Raw genomic sequence first — 25,380 nt, forward strand, 5'->3', positions numbered from 1 at the left:
TTGTTGTTGTTGTAATCAGTGTGTTCTAATGGTTATTTTTCAGGAAACTCTTTAGGTGAGGGCCTGTGAATGGTTACATCCTCCTAGAGAGCTAAGTGCATGGGTGCACGGGCTTTGTGACTGTCATTTGCTAGACAGAGGCCCTTTTCTTCCCTCATTATTTCTAAATCTACAACGCGGCTGAGATTGTCAGAAGAGTAAGCGGTTTGTAAGTAACGCTAGCTTTCATATGTTTATCATTATAGTTATAATTTTCACTCAAGAATTACTAGTCATATTATTAAGATACATCTTAAATTAGTCATCAACTTAAATAAAAATTATGGTTCTTAATTAATTCAGATTTTCAAAGCCTGGCCATGAACTTGAGACTCAATATAGGATATGCTTTAATGTTACCTACCATATTGCAGAGGGATATTCATCCTGTTATCAACTTTTTCAAAAAAATTTAAGAGTCACCATTCCATTCTAGCATGATGGTGTGAAAACTTCAAATTCTAACTCAATCCTTTTCACCAAACTTTGCATACCGACAGTCAGTTTTACTCTATTCTTTCTGCATCATTGGAAAAACAAGGAGGTGAAAAATAATGTTTTTTCTCATTCATGAGAAAAATAAAAAATAGGTAGCTATGTTTATGGAACAAAAAATTTAGTAAAAGACACTAAATCTGATATTTTAAAATTCCTGTCATAATTTGCTTAGAATATTAATCCAATACTTGCTTGTGATCTTTGAAAATGAGAACATTTGTAAAAATTTGAAAGGTGTCCAGTAACTGCTATTCATAAACTCTTCAAGGTCCTGAGATACAACAAGCAAAAATCTTGCTCCTCAGGGTTAACACAAAATAAAACACTCATTTTGGTTATCTTATGCATGAATGCCAATTTATATATATCAACAAATCAGTTCCACTTAAAAGGTCATCCCAACTTTAAAAAAAGTATTAGAATAAAGGCAGACTACACCATATTAACTTGGCTGAATTAAGAGAAATCTTTTTTTTTCCACATAGAAAAGTCTATTTCTACCTTATACTGATTTTCATTGTACCTAGAATAATGACCAATCTCATGAAGCAATTCAAGTATAAAAATAATTAATTTTAATAAAATGATATGATTAGGAAATAAATATATTTCTTATCCAAGAAAATAGGTGATTTAAAATCTTGGTTACTCACAGTTATATCAAAAAAGTCCAAAACAGGTCCATAACTGATAGTCAGCTGACCTGATCACATATGGTCCTTCCATCTCAGTACTTTTTTTTCTTTAAAGAGATGGGGTCTTGTTCTGTGGCCCAGGCTTGAGTGCAGTGGCACAATTATGGCTCACTGCAGCCTCAACCTCTTAGGTGCAAGCAATCCTCCCACCTTGGCCTCCCCTGGGACCACAGACACAGGCTACCATGCCCAGCTGATTTTTTTTTTTTTTAATTTTTTTTATAGAGGCAGGGTCTCACTATGTTGCCTAGGCTGGTCTTGAACTCCTGGCCTCAAGCAATCCTCCCACCTCAGCCTCCCAAAATGCTAGGATTACAGGTGTGAACCACTGGGCCCAGCCTCTTTTGTATTTAATGCTGATTTTCAATACTGCCTGGTCAATTTAAGGAGTTAGTTTCTTTCAAGGTTTTTCTTAAGCACTTCCATGGCCATCCAAAAGATAGCTTAAGCAAAGTGCAGACCAAGTCTTAGGATTAGAATTCACAATTGTCTAATTCTCTGTGAATTTAGTCTGCAACTTTCTGAGTCTCATCACTCTCTGCTTATGTTCCAGCTCTGAAAAATAAAAAAAATTACATCCCATTCCTAAAAAAAAAACCTCCCACCAGCTTCTTCACAGAATTGTGAAAGGTTTTTGCTAGCAACTTGATAAAAAGATGTCTGCAAGGATTTGAACTCTACAGTTGAGAGGAATTTGAACTTAATGTAGTTACATATTTTGTAAGTACCCTGTGAGTAAAAATAATATTCCCTAAAACCTAATAAATATTATACTGAAAGTAGTGGACGGCCGGGTATGGTGGCTCAAGCCTGCAATCCCAACACTTTGGGAGGCTGAGGCGAGTGGATCACTTGAGGTTAGGAGTTTGAGACCAGCCTGGCCAATGTGGTAAAACCCCGCCTCTACTAAAAATACAAAAATTAGCCAGGCATGATGGTATGCACCTGTAATCCCATCTACTCCAGAGGCTGAGGCAGGAGAATCGCTTAAACCTGGGAGGTGGAGGTTGCAGTGAGCGTTATCGTGCCACTGCACTCCAGCCTGGATGACAGAGTGAGACTCAGTCTCAAAAAAAAAAAAAAAAAAAAAAAGAAAGTAGTTGACATTAACCACAGTTAATTTATACAAGTTTATGAGTCTATCCTTTAATCACAGAACTATAAAGAAATTCTTGATGAGAAAAATGTTTGGATTCTTTAGTAGCTGTCTCTAACTCTAAGAAGAAAGGAGAAAAGTAAAATATTCTTATAAAGAAGATAAACACTTACTGGTACTTTGAAGGGTGAGGTATTTACAGTATCCATGGAGTTGGGTTTCTCTGATGTACTGGTCCCTGAGATACTCCGTCTACGAGGGGACCTTTCTGCTGGTACCTCTGGAAAAAAGGAGGAAAGTTGAAACATCATTAAGAACCCCAAATTTAGGATCTTCCACTAAACTGTAAAGTTATTGGTTTTTCACAATAAACCAGCATGCTTTAAAGGTACATTACATTCTATCTCACATAATTTGTCTATCTTTGAGGTGCTTAAACTATCAAGACACTAGAGAGACTTGGTCACAGTTAAGAATCTGCTTTAGTGTGACAGTTTATATTTTCATCTGTGCACATATAAAAATAATTTCCTCTGAGCTATGTTTAATATCTTTAAGTTCACTTAATAGTTGCTTCTCACGGTATATAAATCTACTTCTCTATGTGTCAGCAATGTAGGAGTTAATAGAATAAAATGGAATTTCTAATATTCTTCTGAACAAAATATAGTCTAATGTTGCATATGATTTGATGGTGTTTGCACAAAGGTCAAAGTTAGTTCTGTGCAGATAAGATGATTCACCAGACTGCAACAAAAGGGCCATGAGAAGACTGAAAGCTGCTGCCAAGATAAAATAACATATATGCCTATGCAGATATAAAAATAGATCAGCTTCTCCTTGTTCTGGCAATATGACCTTACTAAGATCTTACTCTGGAATCCTAAATCTGTTCAAACTGACCTAACAAGCTTAGGATTTTGCAGATAATGTGATCTTCTCCCATTTGATTACTATATACTGTATTAAGGCTACATTTTAAAGATTTTTTCATAGAGTGATATATATATATATACACATGTATATATATATGCATACACACGCACACACAGATGATAGATATATACGTATTATACCTTTATCACAACTGCTTCCCATCGCCACTTCAACTGACAGACATAAAGGAATCCAGCTTCTCAGATAACATTAGATAATCTCAACATGGACAAGGAAAAAAAAGCCACATCCTAAAAAAAGTATTCTGTGTTATCTTCCAGATCTTAGAAAACAAGGAGTAAATCGTAACTCCGGAGACTGACATTTTGATTCCTGCTGTTCTCCCTTTAAAAGACAGATGCAGTTTAAACTTCCATTTCTGGCCTCCTGGCCCCTGGGATCCGTGCTACTTCCACTTAAGAGAGAGCGTTTTTTCTCTCGCTCCCTCTGTGTCTTGCTCTTCCCCCTCCCTCTCCACAGCTTGCAGAGAGAGCAAGCAAGAAAGAAATACACAGGACTGCAGCTATTCAATCAATCGTTCTGACTGCACATCCTCATTAGTTACTTTCAGGCTATTAACAGACGCCCAACCACTGCCTTCCCTCAGTTACTGAAAATTTCACTGTCTTACACTTATCTGCAGCAAGAAAAAACATTTACTGAAATGTATATTCAGCTAGTGCCAAAAGGACACCATTTTACACAGACCCAGTAATGCACACAAATCAATTCCTCCTATGAAAAGCCAATTGGAAGTGCTTACTCTTTTACTATCTCTGCATGCTGGACACTGATTTTCTTTTCCATGACTAAACATATCTTCTCTGTGACATCTTGACTGGTAAGGCACAAGCCAAATTGGAACACTCCTAAAGACTGAGAGGCTGACAACATAGCATCTTATATGCTTGCAGTACAAGAGAGTTCCATACTACTACTGTATTTTAAAATTATGACCAGTAACTGTTAACTTCTCTCTAACCATCACTAGTTAAATGAGCCTTAATGTGCAAAGCCGTTTTCAGAATTAGGTACACATGACTTCTAATGCACATCGCTGAAAAATGGCAGCATAATTGGCTCAGATTCATGGGAATGGCACAAAGCACTGAATTTAAGTAAATCAGCTTGTTGGAGCACATTGAACAGAAAGACTTCCAGACTTCAGGAATATGACTCTACAGAGTAATTATCCAAGTTAGATGACTCTACGTGGCTAGGGGCAAAGCAGGCAGGGAATGGGGCTGGTGAAGGTAGAAAAAAAATCTCACCTTTTCTCTAATAATTACCTATAAAGGTAACCTCATATCAAATTAGAAGATACTGGAGATTTAATATTACAATATAGTATGTTTTAATTTCTGAATAATTGACAGAGAAACTAAATTGGAGGAAAAATAAATTTCATTACCTGGGATAAAATGATCTAGTAAACCATTTCCTTAATTTGCAATGTTCTGGCTAAGGAAAGAAACTGAAATTAACTTCCTCACTTTCTTCCAAACATCCAATTTTAATTTTCAGGCATACAAACTCATTAAATGAATATGTTTCAATGCTTTTCACTATTTGAAATTATATTGACTAAAATTAGTGGCCACATTTCAAACTCCAATAAATATGGTATTGTTATACTTCTGTTTTCTTTTCTCTTTTTAAATTCTCTTTCTGTATTATGGGAAAAAAATACAATGCTGATGTAGCTTATAGGATGTATTACTGGGTCCAGAAAGAAGATATTAAATCATTCCTGAAGTTTGAACAATTTCCACTAAAGAGGGGCAAGAAGGGGAAGAAATAAGGTAAAGCTAAATCACCTAATGAAAAGAAGTTTACACTTTGTTGCTTTCTCAACCCGCACAATAATAGCACTCATCTGCTAGTGTAGAATAGGCTTTTGGAGAATCCCAGTTCTTTAGTTCTCAGAAGATTCATAACTACTTCAAAGCATACAGAAAAATAAATACCCCAAGTACCAATGTCCACTTAGAAGCAAGGTAGCAGCATTAGCAAGAGCGGAATGAGCAACCTGCTGGATTAGTCACAGGACGGACTGCATATTAAACTTGTGCCTTTAACTTTAAAACTGTAAGCAGAAAGGAAAGCTGCTACTATGCTCTAAGAGCTACATTTCTGCTCAGTTTGAAGGAAAATCTACACTAGTTCCAGTAGACCAAAATTAGACAGCTGTATCCTCTACCCCCACTCATGCTACATACTATTGCATTATTTGCACCTGCTATAAAATTAATGTTCTTTTCATAGTTACAATATTTAATTATAGTCATTTTAAAATATGCCCATTCTCTAAGATTGATGAGACAAGAGAGATACAATATTGTTTCAGATAAAGGCCTGAAACTGCCTCACTATCTCATCTCTAAACATAATATTTTTCATCTTCAGATTGAAAGGCAAAAAGAGTTATAAAAAGCCTGGTTAAGTTTTAAATTTATCTCTTCATTTTCTTTGCCATTGAATATGACCTCAGATGATGTGATGACTTATAATGATGAGAGATAACCTCCAATACAGCTCCATATAGAATGATGTACTGAACAAAGACAGCATCTGGATGTTTTTCTTAGCAGCTCTACCAACGATATGTACGATTCTGTGTAAGCCATTTCACCTTTTCTGTCCTAGTCTTCACCATTTAATAAACTGGGTTATCCAGACCAAACAGAGATAAAGACAAGATTAATGAGTTTATATGCTTTGAGGCAAAATTAGCTTTCTGGAAGGAAGAATCTTTTAAAATCCAAAATAGAGTACTATCATTTCCTCAACATACATTTCCTCTATGTCAACACGCTTTCTTTGGAAAGTGTGGCAAAGAAACTGAAAATTGGATAATTACAGGGGCAAATATACTTTTGGTGGAGGATGTTCCTGTTCAACAAACAGAAGTCAATTTCTGCCTTAGAACCTAACAGTGTATACATTGCCTTTGGTTCACTTACCAGGGAATAAATGCCACAAATTCCTATCATGTATTTGGGAGGACCCTAAGGAGTAAGTTAGAAGGTGACAAGTGTTTTGGGGGAAATAAAAAGTAGTCAGGGAGATGAATAGGTAGAGTAATTTTAAATAGGTAGTTGCATTGCAAAGGTGAGGTGTGAGTCAATACTTCAGGAGGTAAGGAAGTCAGCCTTGCAGGTTTAACAGGGAAGAAGACTACAGGTAGAGGGAAGCTAGTAAAAAGCTTCTAAGGTAAACTGCAGCAAAGAGGCCAGTGGGATTGGTGCCAGTGAGTGGGAACAAATAGTAGGAGATAAAGTCTGAGGGGAACTGGGGCAGACATGTTCAGATAATACTGGCCAATATAAGGACAGTGACAGAAGAAAATGTATATGCTAAGGAAATGACACTATAATACTATTACATTTTAAAGAACCTTTCTTCCAAAAAGCTTATTTTGCACCACAACATATAAACTCATTAATCTTCTCTTGTAAGGACTTTTTTTTTTTAACTCTAAAATGAAAAACCACCTGGTCAGACATGCGTCACCAAAAGGTACAAATCATATTGAAAGTCCATAGATATACACTTACTGGCATTTCTTAATTCTTTTCTTTTTCTTTCTTTTTTTTAAGACAGTCGCCCAGGCTGGAGTGCAGTGGTATGATCTGGGCTCACTACAACCTCCACCTCCGGGGTTCAAGTGATCCTCCTACCTCAGCCTCCTGAGTAGCTGGGACTATAAGTGTGTGCCACCATGCCCGTTTCTAGAGAGGGTATTTCACCATCTTACCCAGGCGAGTCTCTAACTCCTGGGCTCAAATGATCCACTCGCCTTGGCCTCTCAAAGTGGGGTTACAGGCTTGAGCCAACCACCAAGCCAATTTTCTTTTCAGGATTTTGAATAATGAATATGATTCAGAATAAATCTGGAATGTTATTAAGTTTGGAAAGAGAGTAAACCGAAATGTTTATCATATTAACTGAGGGTTACGTTCCAAAAGACTCCGAAAATATCTTAAATGAGAAAGGTATCTGCTACACAATGTCATTACTGTATGGTCAAGTATCTATAGGCATCAATTACTTTTTGTTCAATCTCATTTAACCAAAGTTCATATGCCATATAATATTTGCATATACTTAACTATTATAAATAGCATAAATTTCTTATAATGTCTACCATTTTTAGAATTAGTTACCACAGTGTAAAAAACAGGTAAAGATAATAATTTAAATTTTTTTCTTTTAAAAGAAAGTGTTATACTATAAAAGCTATTTAAGCACCTCTTTGTGAATAATTTTTCTAGGGAAAATATTTTTATTATAATTTTAGCTCATATTGAGGTTTTTTGTGTGTGGTTTTTTTTTTTTTTTTTGAGACACGGACTCAGTCTCCCAAGCTGGAGTGCAGTGGCACAATCTCACCTCCTTGCAGCCTATACTTCCCATGTTCAAACGATCCTCCCACCTCAGCCTCCTGATTAGCTGGGACCACAGGTGCACGCCACCACACCCAGCTAATTTTAGCTCATGTTGAGAATTTATGTGCTAAGTACTGGGTCTAGTATCTAACTTACTTAATCTTTGCTGTAGCCCCTGAGATAGTAACAATTGTTACTCTCTCTGAGGATGGTGGCAAAATTTAAAAGGGAATAAAGTAAGTTCAGAGGAGTAAATTCAGCAGGAAAGGTAAATAAAATGTAGAAAGATATTTATAGCTTTAATTTGGTGAGCAATTATATAAGAAACTAAAATATAGTAAAATTCTCAAGTTATAATAGAACAGAAAAATATTACATATCACAGATGCAGTTTCTTTGGCATATACAGGATGTCTAAGCACTTCATATTAATGGCAACCTGAACCAATTCCTAGTAATTTTTTGCACAGAATTATAAAACATGAATAAAGGTAAATACTCTTTCAATTATAATTATTCACATGCCTCTTTAATAATTTTGATATTTGTAGGTAGGAAACAAGTTTCTAATGTATTTCTCATAAAGCGAATTCTTCAGTTTACTTCAAAAGCCTTTTTAAAAGTCAACATTTCAACAAAACATGATAAAACACTGAACACAAACCAAACTGTGTTTGTGTAACCATTCAAGTCACCGAAATTTTGGCATATATAGTGTTGCTGTGAATGAGTCCACTTCACTATAATCTATTTTCCCTTGCATTGTGTAAATAATGACAACATTAAATAGGATGTGGTATGTCGGTGGTTCAAATTATTAATGAATGAAATAAGCAAGTAACTTCTCTCTCCATGCTGTGAATTCTGAATTAGGAAGGTTCTTCTTCCATAGGATGCACAGAAGACATTTAAGAAACAGAATAGGAAGGATGAAATAGTAGGAGGAAATGGGTTTATAGCTCTTCAGTAAAGAGGGGCTTTAATAACAAATGGCAAATTGTGAAATAAAAAAGGCTTTCATGAAAATAAGGTTTCATATTTTTTTTGCTGGAGGACTCCTAAAGGTAATAGGAACTTAAAAGACAGAGTTAGAAAAATATTATAAAGAAAAGTGACAAGAGCAAAGAGAAGAAACATCACATACTGCATTTATATGGCTGCTAACACTATAGCACCTGGGTGTTTTTATAAACTTCATCCACCATTTTCAGTAGGATACTTTCTGCTGTATCCCACTTTTACTGCCTTAAAGCCTATGCACTGTCAGCCACAAGCATCCAGCGGCTCTGAAATACAAATCCTCAGAGCCACTTTAATTCACCCAATTTGTATCACTCAGACTGCAGTACTTCACTCAAACAAGTAGTCCTTTCAAGTTTGCATGCCCCACACACTCCAATATGTACAAATTGGTGCTAAGTCCATAAATGTGGTAAATTCTCATAAAGTAAAGCCATCCAGTCTCCCCACCATTTCCTTGCCTCAGTAAATTTATTATTATTATTTTTAAATATTTCTTCTTGTTAACATAATAGAAAAACAATTTTTTTCCCCAGCCAAGGGATCTGAATACCACCCACAAGTATTCCATTTCTTCAACTTAGGGCTTCACATGACAATGTTGGATGAGATGGTAGAGAATACTTTTAGTGCCAACAACACTCTCAACTGAAAAGGCCAAGAAAATAGCTCAGGGATATTTATGTTATCTTAAGTTTCAGATAGAAAACATATATCTAGTTCTTAGTGACGACAACTGGGTATCTTGATGATGATGAAAACATAACAATGACAAGTACAACATCAAATTGTCATGTTTGGTGCAAAAGTAATTGTGGCTTTCGCAACTTAAAAAATGCGAAACCACAATTACTTTTGCACCAACCTTATATTATGCCTTATTATTTGCTACATGTTTTATATAAGTTCAATCTTTAATCCTCAAAACAATCCTTTGGAGGTGGAACTATCAACTTATTTTACAGATAAAGAAACAAGAAGATGTTCTATTACTCTGCCCATGTTTGCACAGCTGGTAAAAAGGGTGGGGGCAGGATTAGAATCCATGCAGTTTGGCTTTAGAGACAGCTTTAATCGCCATGCATTCTATCCTGTTCTCCATGTGTTTTGTATAATGGGCTGCAATGGAGGAAAAAAATAAGATGAATGATCACAGAGACTCCAGTTTTCTTCATATTTTAAAGAGAATTAAGTCATTCTCTTGAGGTGTTTTCTGCACACAAAACCTGTAAAGAACAACTCAATCCTTGAATGCTGATGCTGATAAAAACATTCCAGTCAAGAAACACAGAAAGGTGAGGCAAAACAATAACAAGGGACAAAAGTTTACTAACTTAATGACAAAAGTTAATGGTGAAAAAATGTGAACAAAACAGGAAACAACTTATAAAGAATATCTAATACTGATCCCTTGAATAAAAAGTGACAAGAGCCCTCCAAAATAAAGCATGTCAATGCCACCAATCTTCAGTATACCTATGTGGGGAGATAAGTACTTAGATAAGTTGTATGAGATGAACAGAGATAAAAAGCATTAATATTTTAGGTTTTGCAAAGAACAATTACTAAACAACAAAGCATTGTTCAGCATAAAATGACTATTTTGAACATGTCAGTCCAATTATTTATAAGGTATTAACTTCGGTTTGGTATTTATAAGATCTCAACTTCAGTTTGGTGAGTTTTATTTTGTCGTCAACTGTGGAAGATAATCTCTTCTCATCTACAGATAGGGCCTAACACCTTTATTTAAACCTCTCCTGTAACTGATTTAATAATATATACTCATTATTAATATGCTTCATATATAACTTTTTCTGTAACTGATTTAGTAATATATTCTCATTGTTAATAGGCTTCATATATAATTGGGGGTATAATGGTAGATTTATTCATACCATAATTTTGGTGGGCAGTGAACATTAAAAAAAAGATTTAGTCTTGATTATGCCAGAGCCTCTGTTTGGGTTTTATTTCCCAAACAAATATTAATAGAGGACATTAAAAAAAGAAAACATACAAATATGTAAACTTGTAATATAAAGATGAGAACTTAATCATTTACCGAGAACTAAATATGCACATGACACTGTACAAAAACAAAATCATTTCCACTCGACATCACCCATTAGTGAAGGTAATAAAAAAGAAAGGAGCCTATGATGTTGATTTGCCCCCCTTTAGCCAACACACACTGCTAAGTATCTCTTCGAAACGGCTGTTGGCTTCATTTTGTCTTCTTTATTTCCACTACCATCCACCATCCTAATCTAGGGCTTTTTATCTTCTCATGCAGATTATGGCAGGAAGCTCCTAACTGCTCATACTGACTCCAGTCTCTCCCTGCTTAAAGCTATCCTACTCATCATTACCAGATTAATCTCCCTAAAATATTACTTTCTGGATGAAATTTCCTTCCTAGAGATCTTTAGATAGTCAGACATTAGAAAAAAAAATCACCTGGCCCTACTTTGCATATTTAGTCCTTTCTGCCAACAATTTTCAACAATTTGCCTCAGTCAGATGATCTCTAATCTCAAACTGGCCACATTCATTCTCATATGCCTGCTTTTGCTAATAGTTTTCACCTACATATCTGCCAACTCTTAGATGACCTTCAATATCAACTTCATCTACTTCCATAAAACCAGGCCTAATTACTCACATTTCTTTGATTTCCAATTAATACATTTATATAAGTTCATATTCTTTGATTATATGTGTTCTAGTTTTGGGTACCAAACTAAACTATATTCCTGACTAATACTGACACTAGTGTTCCATAATGGAGGTCTTATGTCACTGCAAGATTGGAATCATCTTGTGATCGTGTCTAAATTTTTAAACAAATTTTAACAGGTAGAATTCTGTTTTAAGTATTTCTCTCACAATGTTTTTATAAACCATTTGCACCCATTCTTGCTTGTCTGCAGGGATTATTAAGATAGAATAAAAGATAATAAATAATGGCAAATATATTTTAACAACTAAAAAATCGTTAAGCATACTTTGGACACGTTCCCCTACCCCCACTCAATAGATATATGTGCTTATAATCATGACTCTATTAGGTACAGCCATATAGAACTGCCTTTTTTTGGTAGATTAAAATGGTAAAATACCAGCAATTTCATATAGTTCAATTTAATACACAATAAATTGATACATTTTCTAGTTACCTCTAACTCACACATGGAATTAAATTCTACCATCTGGTTGAGTTTAAGACCACTCTCCTTTATGTATATTAAATTGATAATTTTTCTTCTAATTTTTTTCTTTTTATTTTGATCTATTAGTGACATAGCTATCACAGAAAAATTGAGATTATGATAAATAAGCCTCATGGGAAATTAGGTTTAAAATTTTGAGGATTTTCCTTCTATGCATCATTCTATTTAAAAAGGTCACAAATTGGCGGGGCACGGTGACTCACGCCTGTAATCCCAGCACTTTGGGAGGCCGAGGCTGGTGCATCACTTGAGTTCAGGAGTTCGAGACCAGCCTGGGCAACCTGGTGAGAAACCCATCCCTACAAAAAATACAAAAATTAGCTGGGCATGGCGGCATGCGCCTGCACCTGTCGTCACAGCTACTATGGGTAGGGGGCGCTGAGGCTGGGGGACAAGGCGCTGAGGTGGAAGACACAGGGCTTGACTGACAGAGTGAGACCCTGTCTCAAATTAAGTCACAAATTTCCAAATTTTATTGAGAAGCACACTTGAACATAATTACATTTAAGTCTTGATAGCTTACTCATTTTCTTTAGATATCTGTTCAGCTTAATTTCCTTTAGTTTTTAAATGATACATCCCCAAAAGGAAAATTTTTGCAAGAACATCTTCTGTTCTACACTTTCTCTGTTGTAAGGAAATCCCTAAACAAAGGATGTAAGACTTAAAAACTCTAAGGGAACCATGTCCACCTGTGAGACTCAGTATGGATTCAATAGCCATACTGAGGTACTTTTTGCTTTTAAATTTAGATGCCAGAATGCTAATTTATTCACTCACTATGAAAAACTGAATTATCACTGATTGGAAATATTAATGCAAGTGTGCTTTGACATTAATTATTTTTCTGAAGTCAAGCTGTATGAGAAATTAAACCATAATCAGTGGTAGATTTTAAACTACTGACTCCATTTCTCTCACTCTCCTCTCTTCCTTCCTTCTCTTCCTTCCTTCCCTTCCTTCCCTGCCCTCCCCTCCCCTTCCTTTCTCTCTCTCTCTTTTGAGACAGGGTCTTGCTCTGTCACACCCAGTAAAGTGGCAGAATCACAGCTCACTGCCTCAAACTTCTGGTCTCAAGTGATCCTCCCAACTCAGCCTCCCCAGTAGCTGAGACTACAGGTGTGCTCCATTGTGTCTAGCCTCTATTTCTTTAATGGTTACAGGTCACAGGCCTAATTACATTTTTTTATTGCTTCTACAATTTTAAGTTACATTTTTCTTAAAATGTCCACTTGTCTAAATTTCCAAATATATTATCAAAAAGGTCTTTTTTATAATAGTCTCCTATTTTTCAATTCTCTAATTTTCTATAATTATACCCTTTTTTCATGTGTCAACATTGTTTATATTTTCTCTTTTTAGCAAATCTTGTCTGTTTCATCTATTTTCATTAGGCTTTTTAAAGGAACAACTCTTGGCTTTATTGATTTCTATTTTCCATTTCATCATTATCTACTCTTATTTTCATTATTTCTTTCCCTAAACTTTCTTTGGGTTTATTATTTTTCTAACTTGTTGAGTTAAATGCTTAGCTCATTAATTTGTAGCCTTTGCCCTTTTCAATGTAAAAGACTATACATTTCATTTAAGAACAATTTTAGTAATATTCCACAAGTTTTGACATACACTATTTTCAGTATTGCTTAGTATTTTATAATTTCCATTATGTTTTCTTTTTTGACTAACAAGTTATTTGCAAGTAACTTTAAAAGACTGCAAAAATAAAGGTTTTTAAAGTAAATTTTTGTTACTAATTTCTAACTTAGTTCAACTGTTATTAGAGAATGCAATCTGTATAACTTTGAAATTTATGAGATTTGTTTTATGACCTGGTCTATTGCCAGTTTTTATAAAGATTCTGTATGTGCTTGAGAAGACTAATTGTTGGAGTCAGGATTCTATATATGTCCATTATATCAAACTTACTGCGTTTTTGAATATTCTCTATATCCTTACTAATTTTTATAGATAGGACTGTAGAATTATCCATTTCTTTTTATACATCTGTCCATTTTTGCTATATAAAATTTGAGGTTTTGTTATTGGGTACATGTAAGATTGTTATGTCTTTCTAGTGATTTTTATATTTTATCATTATTTAGGGACCTCCTTTATTCCGGTAACTTTTTTGATAGTCTTATTCTATTTCACTGGCTACACCAGCTTTCTTTTTCCAAGCCTTTACTTTTAACTTTCCTAGGTCCCTGTGTTTTAGATCTCTCTCTCATTCATAGCATTCAAAAAATCCAGTCTGACAATATTTATCTTTTAACATTTTCATATATAATTTGATATAATTGGATTTTATTTTTACCATCTTACTGTATTTTCTATTTATTTTTTTCCCATTTTTTTCTGATTCTTTTTTTAAAATCAGGTTAATCAGGTTTAAAAAAATTCCATTTTCTTCTGTATTGCTTTTGAAAATATACACTCTATTTTTATTCTTCTAGTAGTTATCCTTAACATTTTAACATGTATACTTAAAGCCTAAAGTTAATCACGATTTCTATCCTTCTCTTGAATAATTCAACAATCTTAAAATACTTCAATTCCAATTACCCACTTCCTGTCTCTGACATATTAATGTTGTCCACTATTTCAGTTTTACCTTATCACGACTGTGATTATGAATTCTCAGGATGTTTTTCCCCTCCCACCTCACCTACCAGTCTAGGTTAAGATAATTAAGATTTGTCTATATTTGTCAATGAGATTTTTTTCTAACTTTCACTTTCACTGAAGGTGTAACTCATTCAGAGGCCCAGTCCTATGGGGAAGAATGACATAGGCCTTTCAGTTCTAATTCCTCACTTTGTTAGACCCTTGGCCCATCTCCTATATTATACACATTAAAACTTTAAAATTCTAAAATTGGTAAATGCCCCCAGGAGAGTTTACTGTCTAGATTTTGAGTTTTGTTTTGTTTTCTTTTTCCTCTTCCTGGGGACTTCCTTTCCTTCCTGAGAGTTCAGCCATTTAGTTAAAAGTGTTTGTTACATTAATGTGACATTTCTAATTGTCTCTATATTATTTTTGAGGTTATCTAGTCTGGCATAATGAATATGTTTCTCCCTTGATGTTTGGTGTAAATTTTGGGAATCAGATAATAGTTGCCAATGCCAAATAATTAACTATAGTCAACAGAGTCATTTAGAAACTTAAAATGTTTAGGATTTGTCAAAATTACATTATTCTTTCATAGAACTATTCTATCACATAAATTACTTCACTCAATGAAGTAAAATGAAATCATTTAAATTCCATTTAGAAAAGGCAAAGTGGAAAAAAGTATACACTATTTTCCTTCTCATTCTAGAATTTGGAAAATGCAATCATTATCTACTGAATAATAATTTCAAATGCTATCAAAGTACCTGAAATGGTTATGGGACTACAGAATAGTAGAATAAGAGGGAAAAAAAGCTGGATCCAATAGAATAATTTCAATAATTTTGAAAAGTCCCGAGTCTCAAATTTTTGGGTATCTGGATAGTACTCATTATTCAAAAAGTATCTACTAAGTACCTACTCGGTGCTATTCTGGAAGATGCCAAAATATTAAGAGAAGATCCTTATCTGGCAGTAGCAGGGAAGCATTTGATGGGCACACAAATAACAACATAAATGGGTACACAAATAGCTAACTCTGCAAGACTGGGTGTGATAAATGGCATAAGATTAATACAGTAGCTGTTATCTCCCCATCTTCCCTACATTCCATTGCTAAATCTCGGCATGCATATTTGGTTCCTGTATGAGTTTTTCCTTTCTCCCTTCAAAAGGTTAATTCTATGCTTTTAATTCTACTGTCACCTCCAAACCCATAAAATGTTTTGTATTCTTAGTCTTTATCCTTGTAGGTTCAAGATCTTGCTCTCTCCTCCACTTAAAAATATGTCCAAGTCTTCTCAATTTAGTTTTTAAAAGGGTACATGTTTCTGTCAGTCACAGATTTCTTCAGGCAAAAGACTTAACCTGTGGTTTCCACTATCTCACCTCATACTGTCATTCTCAATATTATAAAATCTGACTTCTCCCTCTTCAACTTTACTCAAATAGCATTAACACTTTCACAGGTTATCAACAGTCTCTTACATTGTCAAGCCTAGTGGTTTTTTTGTGACTTCTCTTCGGCTTTTGTAGCCACTGACACTACTGACCACATGGTTAACCTTTTCTGCCTTAGCACCTGTGATACCACACCACCCTGGCTCTCCTCCCACATTTACGGTCATTCGCTCTGTGTCTCCTCTTTCTCTCCACCCACCCCCAAATGTTGATATTCTTCAAGTTTCAGCTGCTGCCCTCTCTTTTTTCTTGACAAGCTCTTGAGAGCAGATGACCTACAGATGCTTAGAATATCAACTATCTTTCTTCTCTAGATGAACAGCTCCCACCTGTGACTTAATTTCCAATTACCAAACCTGTTTTTTCTGTCTGGATGTGGATTAGTCTTCTAAAACTCAAAATATCTAAACAGAACTCTCATCTTCCTAAAAAATTGGCTCCCTTTCTCAATTTATTTCTGTTAATAGTACCACCATTCTTCCAAGTTCAAAAATTATCTTTGATTCATTTTGTTCCCCATTCCTCTAATATGTCACCAATTCTGCTGATAGATTCTTTGTAATCTCTCCATCTATTTTAATCTGTTATTCACCTGAGCTACACAAACATTCATCTGCACAAGGAGTATTCCAGGTGCTGAAAAGACAGAGGATTAAGCCCTCCTTGTGGAGGCATTCACAGTCTGGTTTTAATACACAAACCAACAATTATAATACACAGGGATAAAAAAGTAGAGGCACTTACTGCATACCTGTACTACTGCAGTAGCTTTCAAACTGATTTAACTGCTTCTAGCCTCTTCCCCTTTAGTATCACTTTCAGATGTCTTTCTAAAAAACTACTTTGATCACATCTTCTTCTTGCTCAAGGATCTTTCATTCTTCTCTATGGCTTTCAGGATAAAATTGTCACTCATTAGCCTGTCTCACTAGTCCTACACAGTGAGCTTCCAAATACCCTTCAAATGTTATCTCTCATTACTTCTTTACATGAATTCTGCATTCTTTTCAAGACAGTTTGCTCACTGGATGTGAAATTATTTAATATTCCTCAGGACACTGCTTTCATACAGAAAACCCCACCATTTCCATAAAAATCTTTTAGGATTCAGATTAAACCCTATCTCTGTAACGTAATTTTCAATGTTTTTAAAGTAAATTCTTCAAACTCTCAAAGCAATTTTTACCTGGATAAATAATTTTACAATTAGGAACTGCCTTATTTTCGTTTTCTCCATTGTCGTCTGAATTACCGTTGAATTTTTCTTATTTAACTTGGCATAGTTCATGTTTTCTCCCCAGCCAAACTCTGTCTCTCACAAGCAGCTTTTTCTTATACTTCTCTGTATCCAGCCACAGCATCTAGCAGTGTCTAGAACATTGTATTTATTTATAAGAAAGTTTTGAAACAAGGGCAGAGTTTTAAAAAGCTGAATTTAGAAAGCTGAGTTTGAACACTGCTGACAGAAGAAACAAGGTAGGAAAGGGCAATATTTGTTCCAAGATAGGAAGTATACCAATGTGGTTGGAAGGGAGGCGTGGGGATTTTCTCCTCTAAAATGAATAATAGAATGTCAGGTGTGAAAGGCCAAATTAAGTTTCACAGTAAGGTGTTTTAAATTTATCTGATAGGTGATGAAGAAACCATGGAAGGTTTTTGAACAGATTAATAACAGTGCACAGTTGTATGAAGTTTCATCAAACTAGCAGTGAGCTACGTTATTGGGAAGGCCTGAACATCAGTTAGGTGGTTACTGTACAGAAGTAAGTAGTAGATCCTAACCAGCACAAAGTACTTTTCTTGCATCCCCCCTTCTGGAGGGAAATCTGCCTTAAAATTCCTTAGGCAAAGAAAGCATAATTTGATAGGTACCAAAAGACACAGTGTCTCTTGGTTCTACTCATCCTAGATTCACCATAAAGTAGATTTAGTTTTCTTGTTTTTCTCTTGGCATCTTCATTGGGAAAAGCATGTTGTCATTAATGGTGATTACATTAGCAAATGACTCAACACAAGGGTTTTATTTAATCCTCGAACTATCACAAGCTACATCTCAGATAGTTTTGTTCCTCATTCCTGTGGAGGAGCTCAGTAAAATTCCTGTTTATCCACAGATGGAGGTGTTTGCTGCCTATGGTCAGGAGAGAGCTTCAATCCTAAAAATAAGATTTGCTGACTTTCACAGCTTAGCACTGCCACAGCAGAGCATGGGATACATTGCTGTCTATTCACTCAGCAACTATACTTAATGTAGCCCTTGAGCAGAATCAGGACTCTGACTTACCTGTTTTTATCTATAATCTGAAGGTTTCATTACGTGGATAATTGGGAATTGACTACCCAGAAGTCAACATCATAATTTATGGAAATTTGCATTTTTTTCTTCTAAGCAAGTTCTAACATTCTTTGTCTTTATTACCTCCATTTATCCGTCTGTAGATAAATAGGAATTTACTAACTCCCCTAATCAGAGGACAGGAGCAGGGATGGGTGGGGGCACTACTATAGCACTTTTTATTTACTCATCTTTATTAACCAAATTCATTTCAGGCATAGTGGGATAATGACCTCCCCACAAAAAAAGGAGATAAATAAATTAATCTTTAGGCTAGATAATGAGAATTCATAAAGGTATGCCAGAGCACAGAAAATATGTTCAATGATAACTCTGCCTTCCTTTCCCATGATGTAGTAGAGTCTAAGTTGGTTTTATTAGGGATATCTGTATTTGTTTCTTCACTGATGTTTCTCTATGTGTATGTATGCATGTGTCAGGGGAGGGGAATGGGAAGCAAGTAGAATGAGATAGGCTTCAGAGAAATGAAGGCTTAAGAGGTACACATATTTCTTAAAGTCATCCAAATGCCCAAGATAAATAAGGCCACGGTAAATTAAGAGTCGGGTTAATATCTAAATATATGTACCTAGGAAGACCTGATTAGGATGACCCTTTACATCTAAACTGCAAAAAAAAAAACAAAACCCAGAATGCTAAGATTGACAACAGAATTGAAAGATAAACTTATGCTAACTATAAGAAAGATTTTCAAATAATAGTAGAGATAGCTTTTGGACTGGCAGAAGACTATCCATAGGTCATACAAAATATTCATGAGGAATAAATTAGAAAATTAGAAGATCAACTGAATTTTGTCCATTTATAATAAAGGCATACTTATATCTAGGAAAATATAAATCAAATTTATAAGAAAGATAAATTTGAAGGCTATAATTAATCTAGCGAAAGTATTCACAAATAGGTTTTTCAATGAGTATCAAGCTCTTCTATCACATTTAAGATAGGACTGGATTTACAACCTAACTTTCCTAATAATTTGTTTATTATATCAATAACCTCAAGATAAACAATTGCTTTACTTAGAAATTTATTAGCATTCATAAATGCAAAGTTAAAGTAATGGGAGGTCCATGTGTCCTATTTTATGTAGTCAGTAGAAATCATATATAAACATTACAAATATTTCATACCTTGCATAAAAGCTACTTCTCCATTTGTACATTGGCATTTCATGCACACAAAGCCTACTCCCACTCTCACACAGCATGCCTCACCATCACTGTATTGAGAGTAAAGTAAAACAATAATATTATTTTGGTTGGCAGAAGTTGTCTAAATACCATGAACAGCTGGCCAGATGACATGGTAAGCCTTGAATGGAGCAAGCACTCTTTGTTAAGGCAAAGCAATCTCTCTCTTATTTCTCATAGCTAGTGTTGGTGGCATTATTTCTATAGACAAACAAAATTTGAAAAGCAAACGACTTAAACATATTCCCTTAATTCCTCTTCTCCTTTTAAAAATACAAAAGTGGATTTAGAGAATTTGGGGTCCTATTCCCAAAAGTAAGAAAAGTTCAGACAATAAAGGGTTAAAAGAACAAGCAAGCCCTACCGTACCCAGAAATGACAGAAGGCTCTTCTCTTCTTCGGTGCTACTATCCAACCACTCCGCCACATCACCGGGGGAAAGGAGACTCATTCTCCAGCCAGAAAACTTTTCCATACAGAGCACAATTACTGAATGATGAAGTGAGAAAAAAAGGATATAGAGACTAAATTCTTGGGGGTCCAACACTTAAATTGCTGGCTAGGCAGTAATGATGAAAGAGAAAATGTGATCCTCCCTCCACTCTGAATTCTGTCTCTGTGACATCAATCTAATACAACCAGGGGGAGGGGGAAAGAAATAGGGTTAAAAGAGGGTGGTATAAGAGAAGGGAGATTTGTCCTTCTGTCTCTTGGTGTTATGCTTTAGTCTGAAAGAAAAAGCCAGGATAACACTGAATAATGAAGTGTGTTTAATGACAGGAAAAATCATACGAAAATAAAGAATAAAGACACTCAAAGAAAAAGAAACAGGTTCCTACACTGGAAGCAGCTTAGATAACCAGACAGCACAATAGCTAATCAGTTAAGTAAAGCATATCAAACAAAAACAAAGACAAAAGAACAAATTCAGCATTTTGTTTTGTTTTGAGGAGAAGGGTTTTCAAATTTCCTTTCAGTCCTCCGCAAGAACTGCAGCCCCCTTCCCCTTCCTGCTTTAGCTATTTCAACAGCCCCCTTTACGAAGATTTCCTGCAAGAAAAGGCAGGTTGATAAATCTGTGAATAGGAAGCTCTCGTCCCTCCTTTCTTCTCCTCCTCCATTCCTCCCCCCACCTCGCATGGCGACTGCACTGATCGACAATAATGGAATCTGTAACTGACTGCCAACAGCAACATTAAGGATATTACAAGTCCACTTCATAAGAATTCGAGCTGGTGGTCGGAACTTGGGGGCAATTCTGGGCTTCTAGTCAATAGCTGTCTTTCTTTGCGAGGAAAGAAAGGAAGTGTGTCTGTGTGTCTGTGTGTGTGTGTGTGTGTGAAAGAAGGCTGAAATCTGAAAGAAGTAAGAGAAGTAAGCTTGTTGGGCTGAAGGTACAGAGATCAACATAGAGAATGACTGTTCTCCAACATTATTGTGAAGGTGTCAGATCCAGATGAATTTTTTACATCATTTACATTACATATTTTCATGGTTTGACTTCAGATTATTTCACAGGTTTATACCTTATTACCAGGCAGAGAAAAATCAAGCAGAAGAGGTATGTTCACAGATCCATAAATCATTAATATCCTTGTTCTCTGGAGATTGATTAGGCTTGTTACTAGGAGAAAACAATATTCTTAATAAAAGATAGAGCTTTTTTTCCCCTGTATTAGCAACACATTAGCTCTTTTCCTAAGAATCTGGTCTTTGCTTCTATTCTAGTAGTCTGCTTTCATTGAGAGATTCTCATTGATTAAGAGTTACTACCTCCTTAACATATCCTGAATCTATACCCTTTTCTCCATGCTTACTTCAGTCTTATTTATTTTTAATCTAGACTCTAGTTCATTATGACTGTAAGTTCCCTGACGACATGGACCTTGTTTTATATTAATCTTTGTAATCCTAGTGGCTAGAGCAGTGCTTGGCACTTAGATGAAGCTCATCAAATATTAACTGAAGTTTTAGATGGTAGCTCCAGAAGTTTTAACAGGTTCAACACTGGCAGGAGATGCCAGGCTGAATATTTTAGGACCTCATTTAAAAATTAACCATTTTGATGATTACTTAAAAGTAGTTACAGTGACAGTACCATACGATTGAGAAAATAAAAACTGTCGAAAAAGGTATTATGAATTCATATGTTTAAATGAGTTTCTATTACTCAAAATAACTACAAAAAATTGAAAAGTAGTATAAAAATAGGTGTAAAAGACATTTTATTAAAATCCACAGGCTATGCATGCTTAATATCTAAGCATGGATTGCTAATTCCTTTGTAATAACTTCATGACACACCAGTATCTCTGGAGCTCTGGGATTGGACATCAGTAGCCTACAGGATTACATTCAAACTTCCTGGTGTGACGGGGCTTCTGCTTTTTTCCTGTCAGGGACCTCCAGACTCCTCTAGACTCAGCCATTCTGTATTATTTATCTCACTTCCATGCCTTTACATGTTCCACTGAAAGTGGCAGAAAACAAGTCATTTGTTTTGTTCATTTGTCTAGAACAACTGTTTTGTTTTGTTCAACTGCCTAAAACATTCTCTGACACACAGTAGAAGCTCAAAGACTTTTGCTGCATGACTTTGGTACCTCTTGTGTGGTATCACTCTACCATACACATCTGACAATACTGAACTGTTCCCTTGAGACTCAGCTCAAATGTCACCTCTCCAGGTCTTCCCTGACATCTTAAAGTAGAATTAACGGCTCTCACGTCCGTACTTTCATTGTTATTACTATTATGTTATTAAAATTACTTGTTTACATAATGTTTTTCTCAACAATATCTCATACCTTTAGAAAACAAAATTTCTGTTCTATTAAGTTTTTAAAAAATTTTAATGCCTAGCATATAGTACATTTATAACTGTTTACTAAATTACTGAAAGTGAGATAGATTATAATTCCATGTATTACAGATATCTTAATACTAAAGAATCACACATATTCCTGATTTAAGGATTCATACCATTGGTCTTCACATTTAACAACCAAAATAACTTGGTTAAGGAAAAATTAAATCTCTTATTTATTTTAACAAAGAAAACACTGTATAGTTAGAAAGGTCATCAAAATAACCCAGCCCTATGAATCTGCCTTCTGTATACTGACAGTTAGAAAATGAGGCACCCAGGCCAGGTGCTGTGGCTCATGCCTGTAATCCCAGCATTTCGGGAGGCTGAGGCAGCCAGATCACTTGAGGTCAGGAGTTCAAGACGAGCCTGGCCAACATGGTGAAGCCCTGTTTCTACTAAAAATGCAAAAAAACTAGCCAGGTGTGGTGGCACACACCTGTAATCCCAGCTACTCAGGAGACTGAGGCAGGAGAATTGCTTGAACCCGGGAGGCAGAGGTTGCAGTGAGCCGAGATCATGTTACTGCACTCCAGCCTGGGTGACACAATGAGACCCCATATCAAAAAAAAAAAAAAAATAAGAAAAAGAAAATGAGGCACCCAAGAAAAAGTTCTAGATTGAAATTTTGTCATAATGTAATGTATAAGGCATTACACTGTTTTCCTCTTTTTATAATCAGAACATAGCATGAATTAGTCCTTCCTTAAAAATAAAACATTGAAACTTACCTGAAAATGTAAAACTCTATAGTGGGCTGTACATTTTGCTAAAGTGTGAGTCAAGGGCATCAAAATACTGTAAATAGGGCTGTCAGAAATAATGCTTGAAGGTTAGGCATGGTGTTCATGCCTATAATCCCAGCATTTTGGGAGGCTGAGGAACCCAGGAGTTTGATAACACCATGGGCAACACAGTGAGACCCCACTTCTACAAAAAGTACAAAAATTAGCCAGATGTGGTGACACATGCCTGTAGTCTCAGCTACTTGGGAGGCTGAGGCAGGGGGATCGCTTGAGCCCAGGAGTTTGAGGCTGCAGTGAGCTATGATTGTGCCACTGTGCTGCAGCCTAGGTGATGGAGTGAGACCCTGTCTCTAAGGAGGAAAAAAAAAAAGAAAGAAAGAATGCTTGACTATAATTTTCTACATAAAAAACAAAATCCCATATATTTTGGCAGTTTATCATGTTGTCTTATGTGTAGTAAGTACTTACTATTTAACTTTATTCATTATTTACTTAAAAATATAGAAAGTGTCTGGAGAATGCTTGGTGACTTACAGAGTTCCTATTTGAGGGCATATGCATTTCCTGTGTGTATGTGCATGTCTGTATATATGTATATACACATATGCATGTGCTACTTACTGGGCTGCCATTTACTGTTTACTAGGCACTTCACTAAGTGCTTTATACACATTAGCTCAGTTAAAATTCTTAAACAACAACCACGTGAGATAAGTATTCTATTCATTTTCAGACGAGAAACCGAAAATCTTAGAACTTAACTTGTCCAAAAGAACACAGCCAGTCCAGGAAATGAAATGCAAACTTCTGGAGGTTTGGTCATGATTCTCTACTATACTATTCCGTATTCCACAGAGACCAATTTAGGCAGGGGTCAGCAAATGCACTTTTTCTGTGGAGGGCCAGATAGTAAATATTTTAAGTTTTGTGGGTCATATAATCTGTTGCAACTACTTTATCTCCGCTGTTATAGCACAAAAGCAACAATAGAAAATACGTAGACTAATGGGCATGGCTGTGTTCCAATACAAATTTATTTACAAAAAAAGGCATGGGCCATACTTAAATGATCCCTGATTTATGTCAACACTGTCCATTCAGGCAACATATTTTCAGTACTTAATGTATGTCTGGATATCTACCGAGTCCTTAACATTGAAAAGTAAAATAACTATTATCTGCCTGGGTCAAATAACATTTTATTTTCATTTTAGTAACTGAATAATTGTCTTATTATTTTGCTTTCAAGACACAAATTATTGCTTTCCTTCTACTCCTTTAGTTTCATGGTCCCATGAGATACTTAATTTTTATTTTAATAAAGGGCATAAAATATGTAGCCCTTTCTTCAATTACTTAGTATTCCTGATTTTCGTTATAGCTGCTTGTACTTATACTTTCAGATTCATTCATTCAACAATATCAGTGCTAATATGTGTCAAGCATATTTTAGGCCCTCGCATACAGTTGTGAACAAAACCAACAAAATCTCTGTCCTCAGGGAGCTTATATTTTATGGGGAAGAGAAATTGTAAGATAAAAAAGCAAAATATGTATTGTGTTAGATGGTAAATAATGCCAAGGAGAAGAATAAAGCAAAAAGGGGAAATAGGTAATTTAGGGGAGGTTTACAATTTCAGAGAGGGTAGCCGGGGAAAGCCTTGCTGAGAGGTTGACATTTGACTAAACTGTTAAAGGTGGTAAGTTTTAGGAAGAAGGAACTACCAATAAAAAGGCTAGAGGCAAGAACAGCCAGGAGGCACTGCAGCTAGACTGGAATCAAGAGGGAAAAAGTAAAAGGAGATCAGACTGTGGAGTAACAGGAAGCCAGATCATGTAATGTTAGGGGTCTTTGACTTACCTTTAATTAGACAGGAAGACTCCGAGGTAAGACGATGGGCAAGGTTTTACTTTTTTAAAATAAGAGCTTTATTGAAATATAATTCACATACTATAAAATTCATCCTTTTAAAGTGATTTTTAATACATTCACATTTTTGTAGCCATTACTACTATTTAATTACAGAACATTTTCATGGCCTGTAAAAGAAACTGTGTCCATTAGCAGTTACTCGTATACTCCCCAGCCTCTAATCCCCTAACAAATACTCATCTAAGTTTTGACTCTATACATTTGCCTAATTCTGGACATTTTATACAATTGAAATAATATAATATGTGGTCTTTTAGGCCTGGTTTCTTTTACTTAGGTTCATCCATGTTTTAGCAAGTACTTCATTCCT

The 25,380-nt window shown here is 35.4% G+C and overlaps 1 protein-coding gene across 2 annotated transcripts in view; it reads right to left on the reverse strand.

Moving 5' to 3' along the window:
• The window catches only part of RASAL2 (RAS protein activator like 2), a 228,412-nt gene that overhangs the window by 98,828 nt on the left and 104,204 nt on the right, over nt 1–25,380 (reverse strand). Inside the window, exons 1-2 of one of the 2 annotated variants that reach the window (XM_032160899.2) lie at nt 19,895–20,427; nt 2,502–2,608 (exon numbers count right to left, since the gene is read on the reverse strand). In XM_032160899.2, coding sequence (XP_032016790.1) covers nt 2,502–2,608; nt 19,895–20,000 — 213 coding nt within the window. In that variant the 5' untranslated portion in view covers nt 20,001–20,427. Of the gene's footprint in view, nt 1–2,501; nt 2,609–19,894; nt 20,428–25,380 lie in introns of those variants that run through there. The other variant, XM_032160902.2, reaches the window with a different exon arrangement.

Source organism: Hylobates moloch, unplaced genomic scaffold (assembly GCF_009828535.3).
Source record: "Hylobates moloch isolate HMO894 unplaced genomic scaffold, HMol_V3 SCAFFOLD_8, whole genome shotgun sequence".
Lineage (NCBI taxonomy): Eukaryota > Metazoa > Chordata > Mammalia > Primates > Hylobatidae > Hylobates > Hylobates moloch.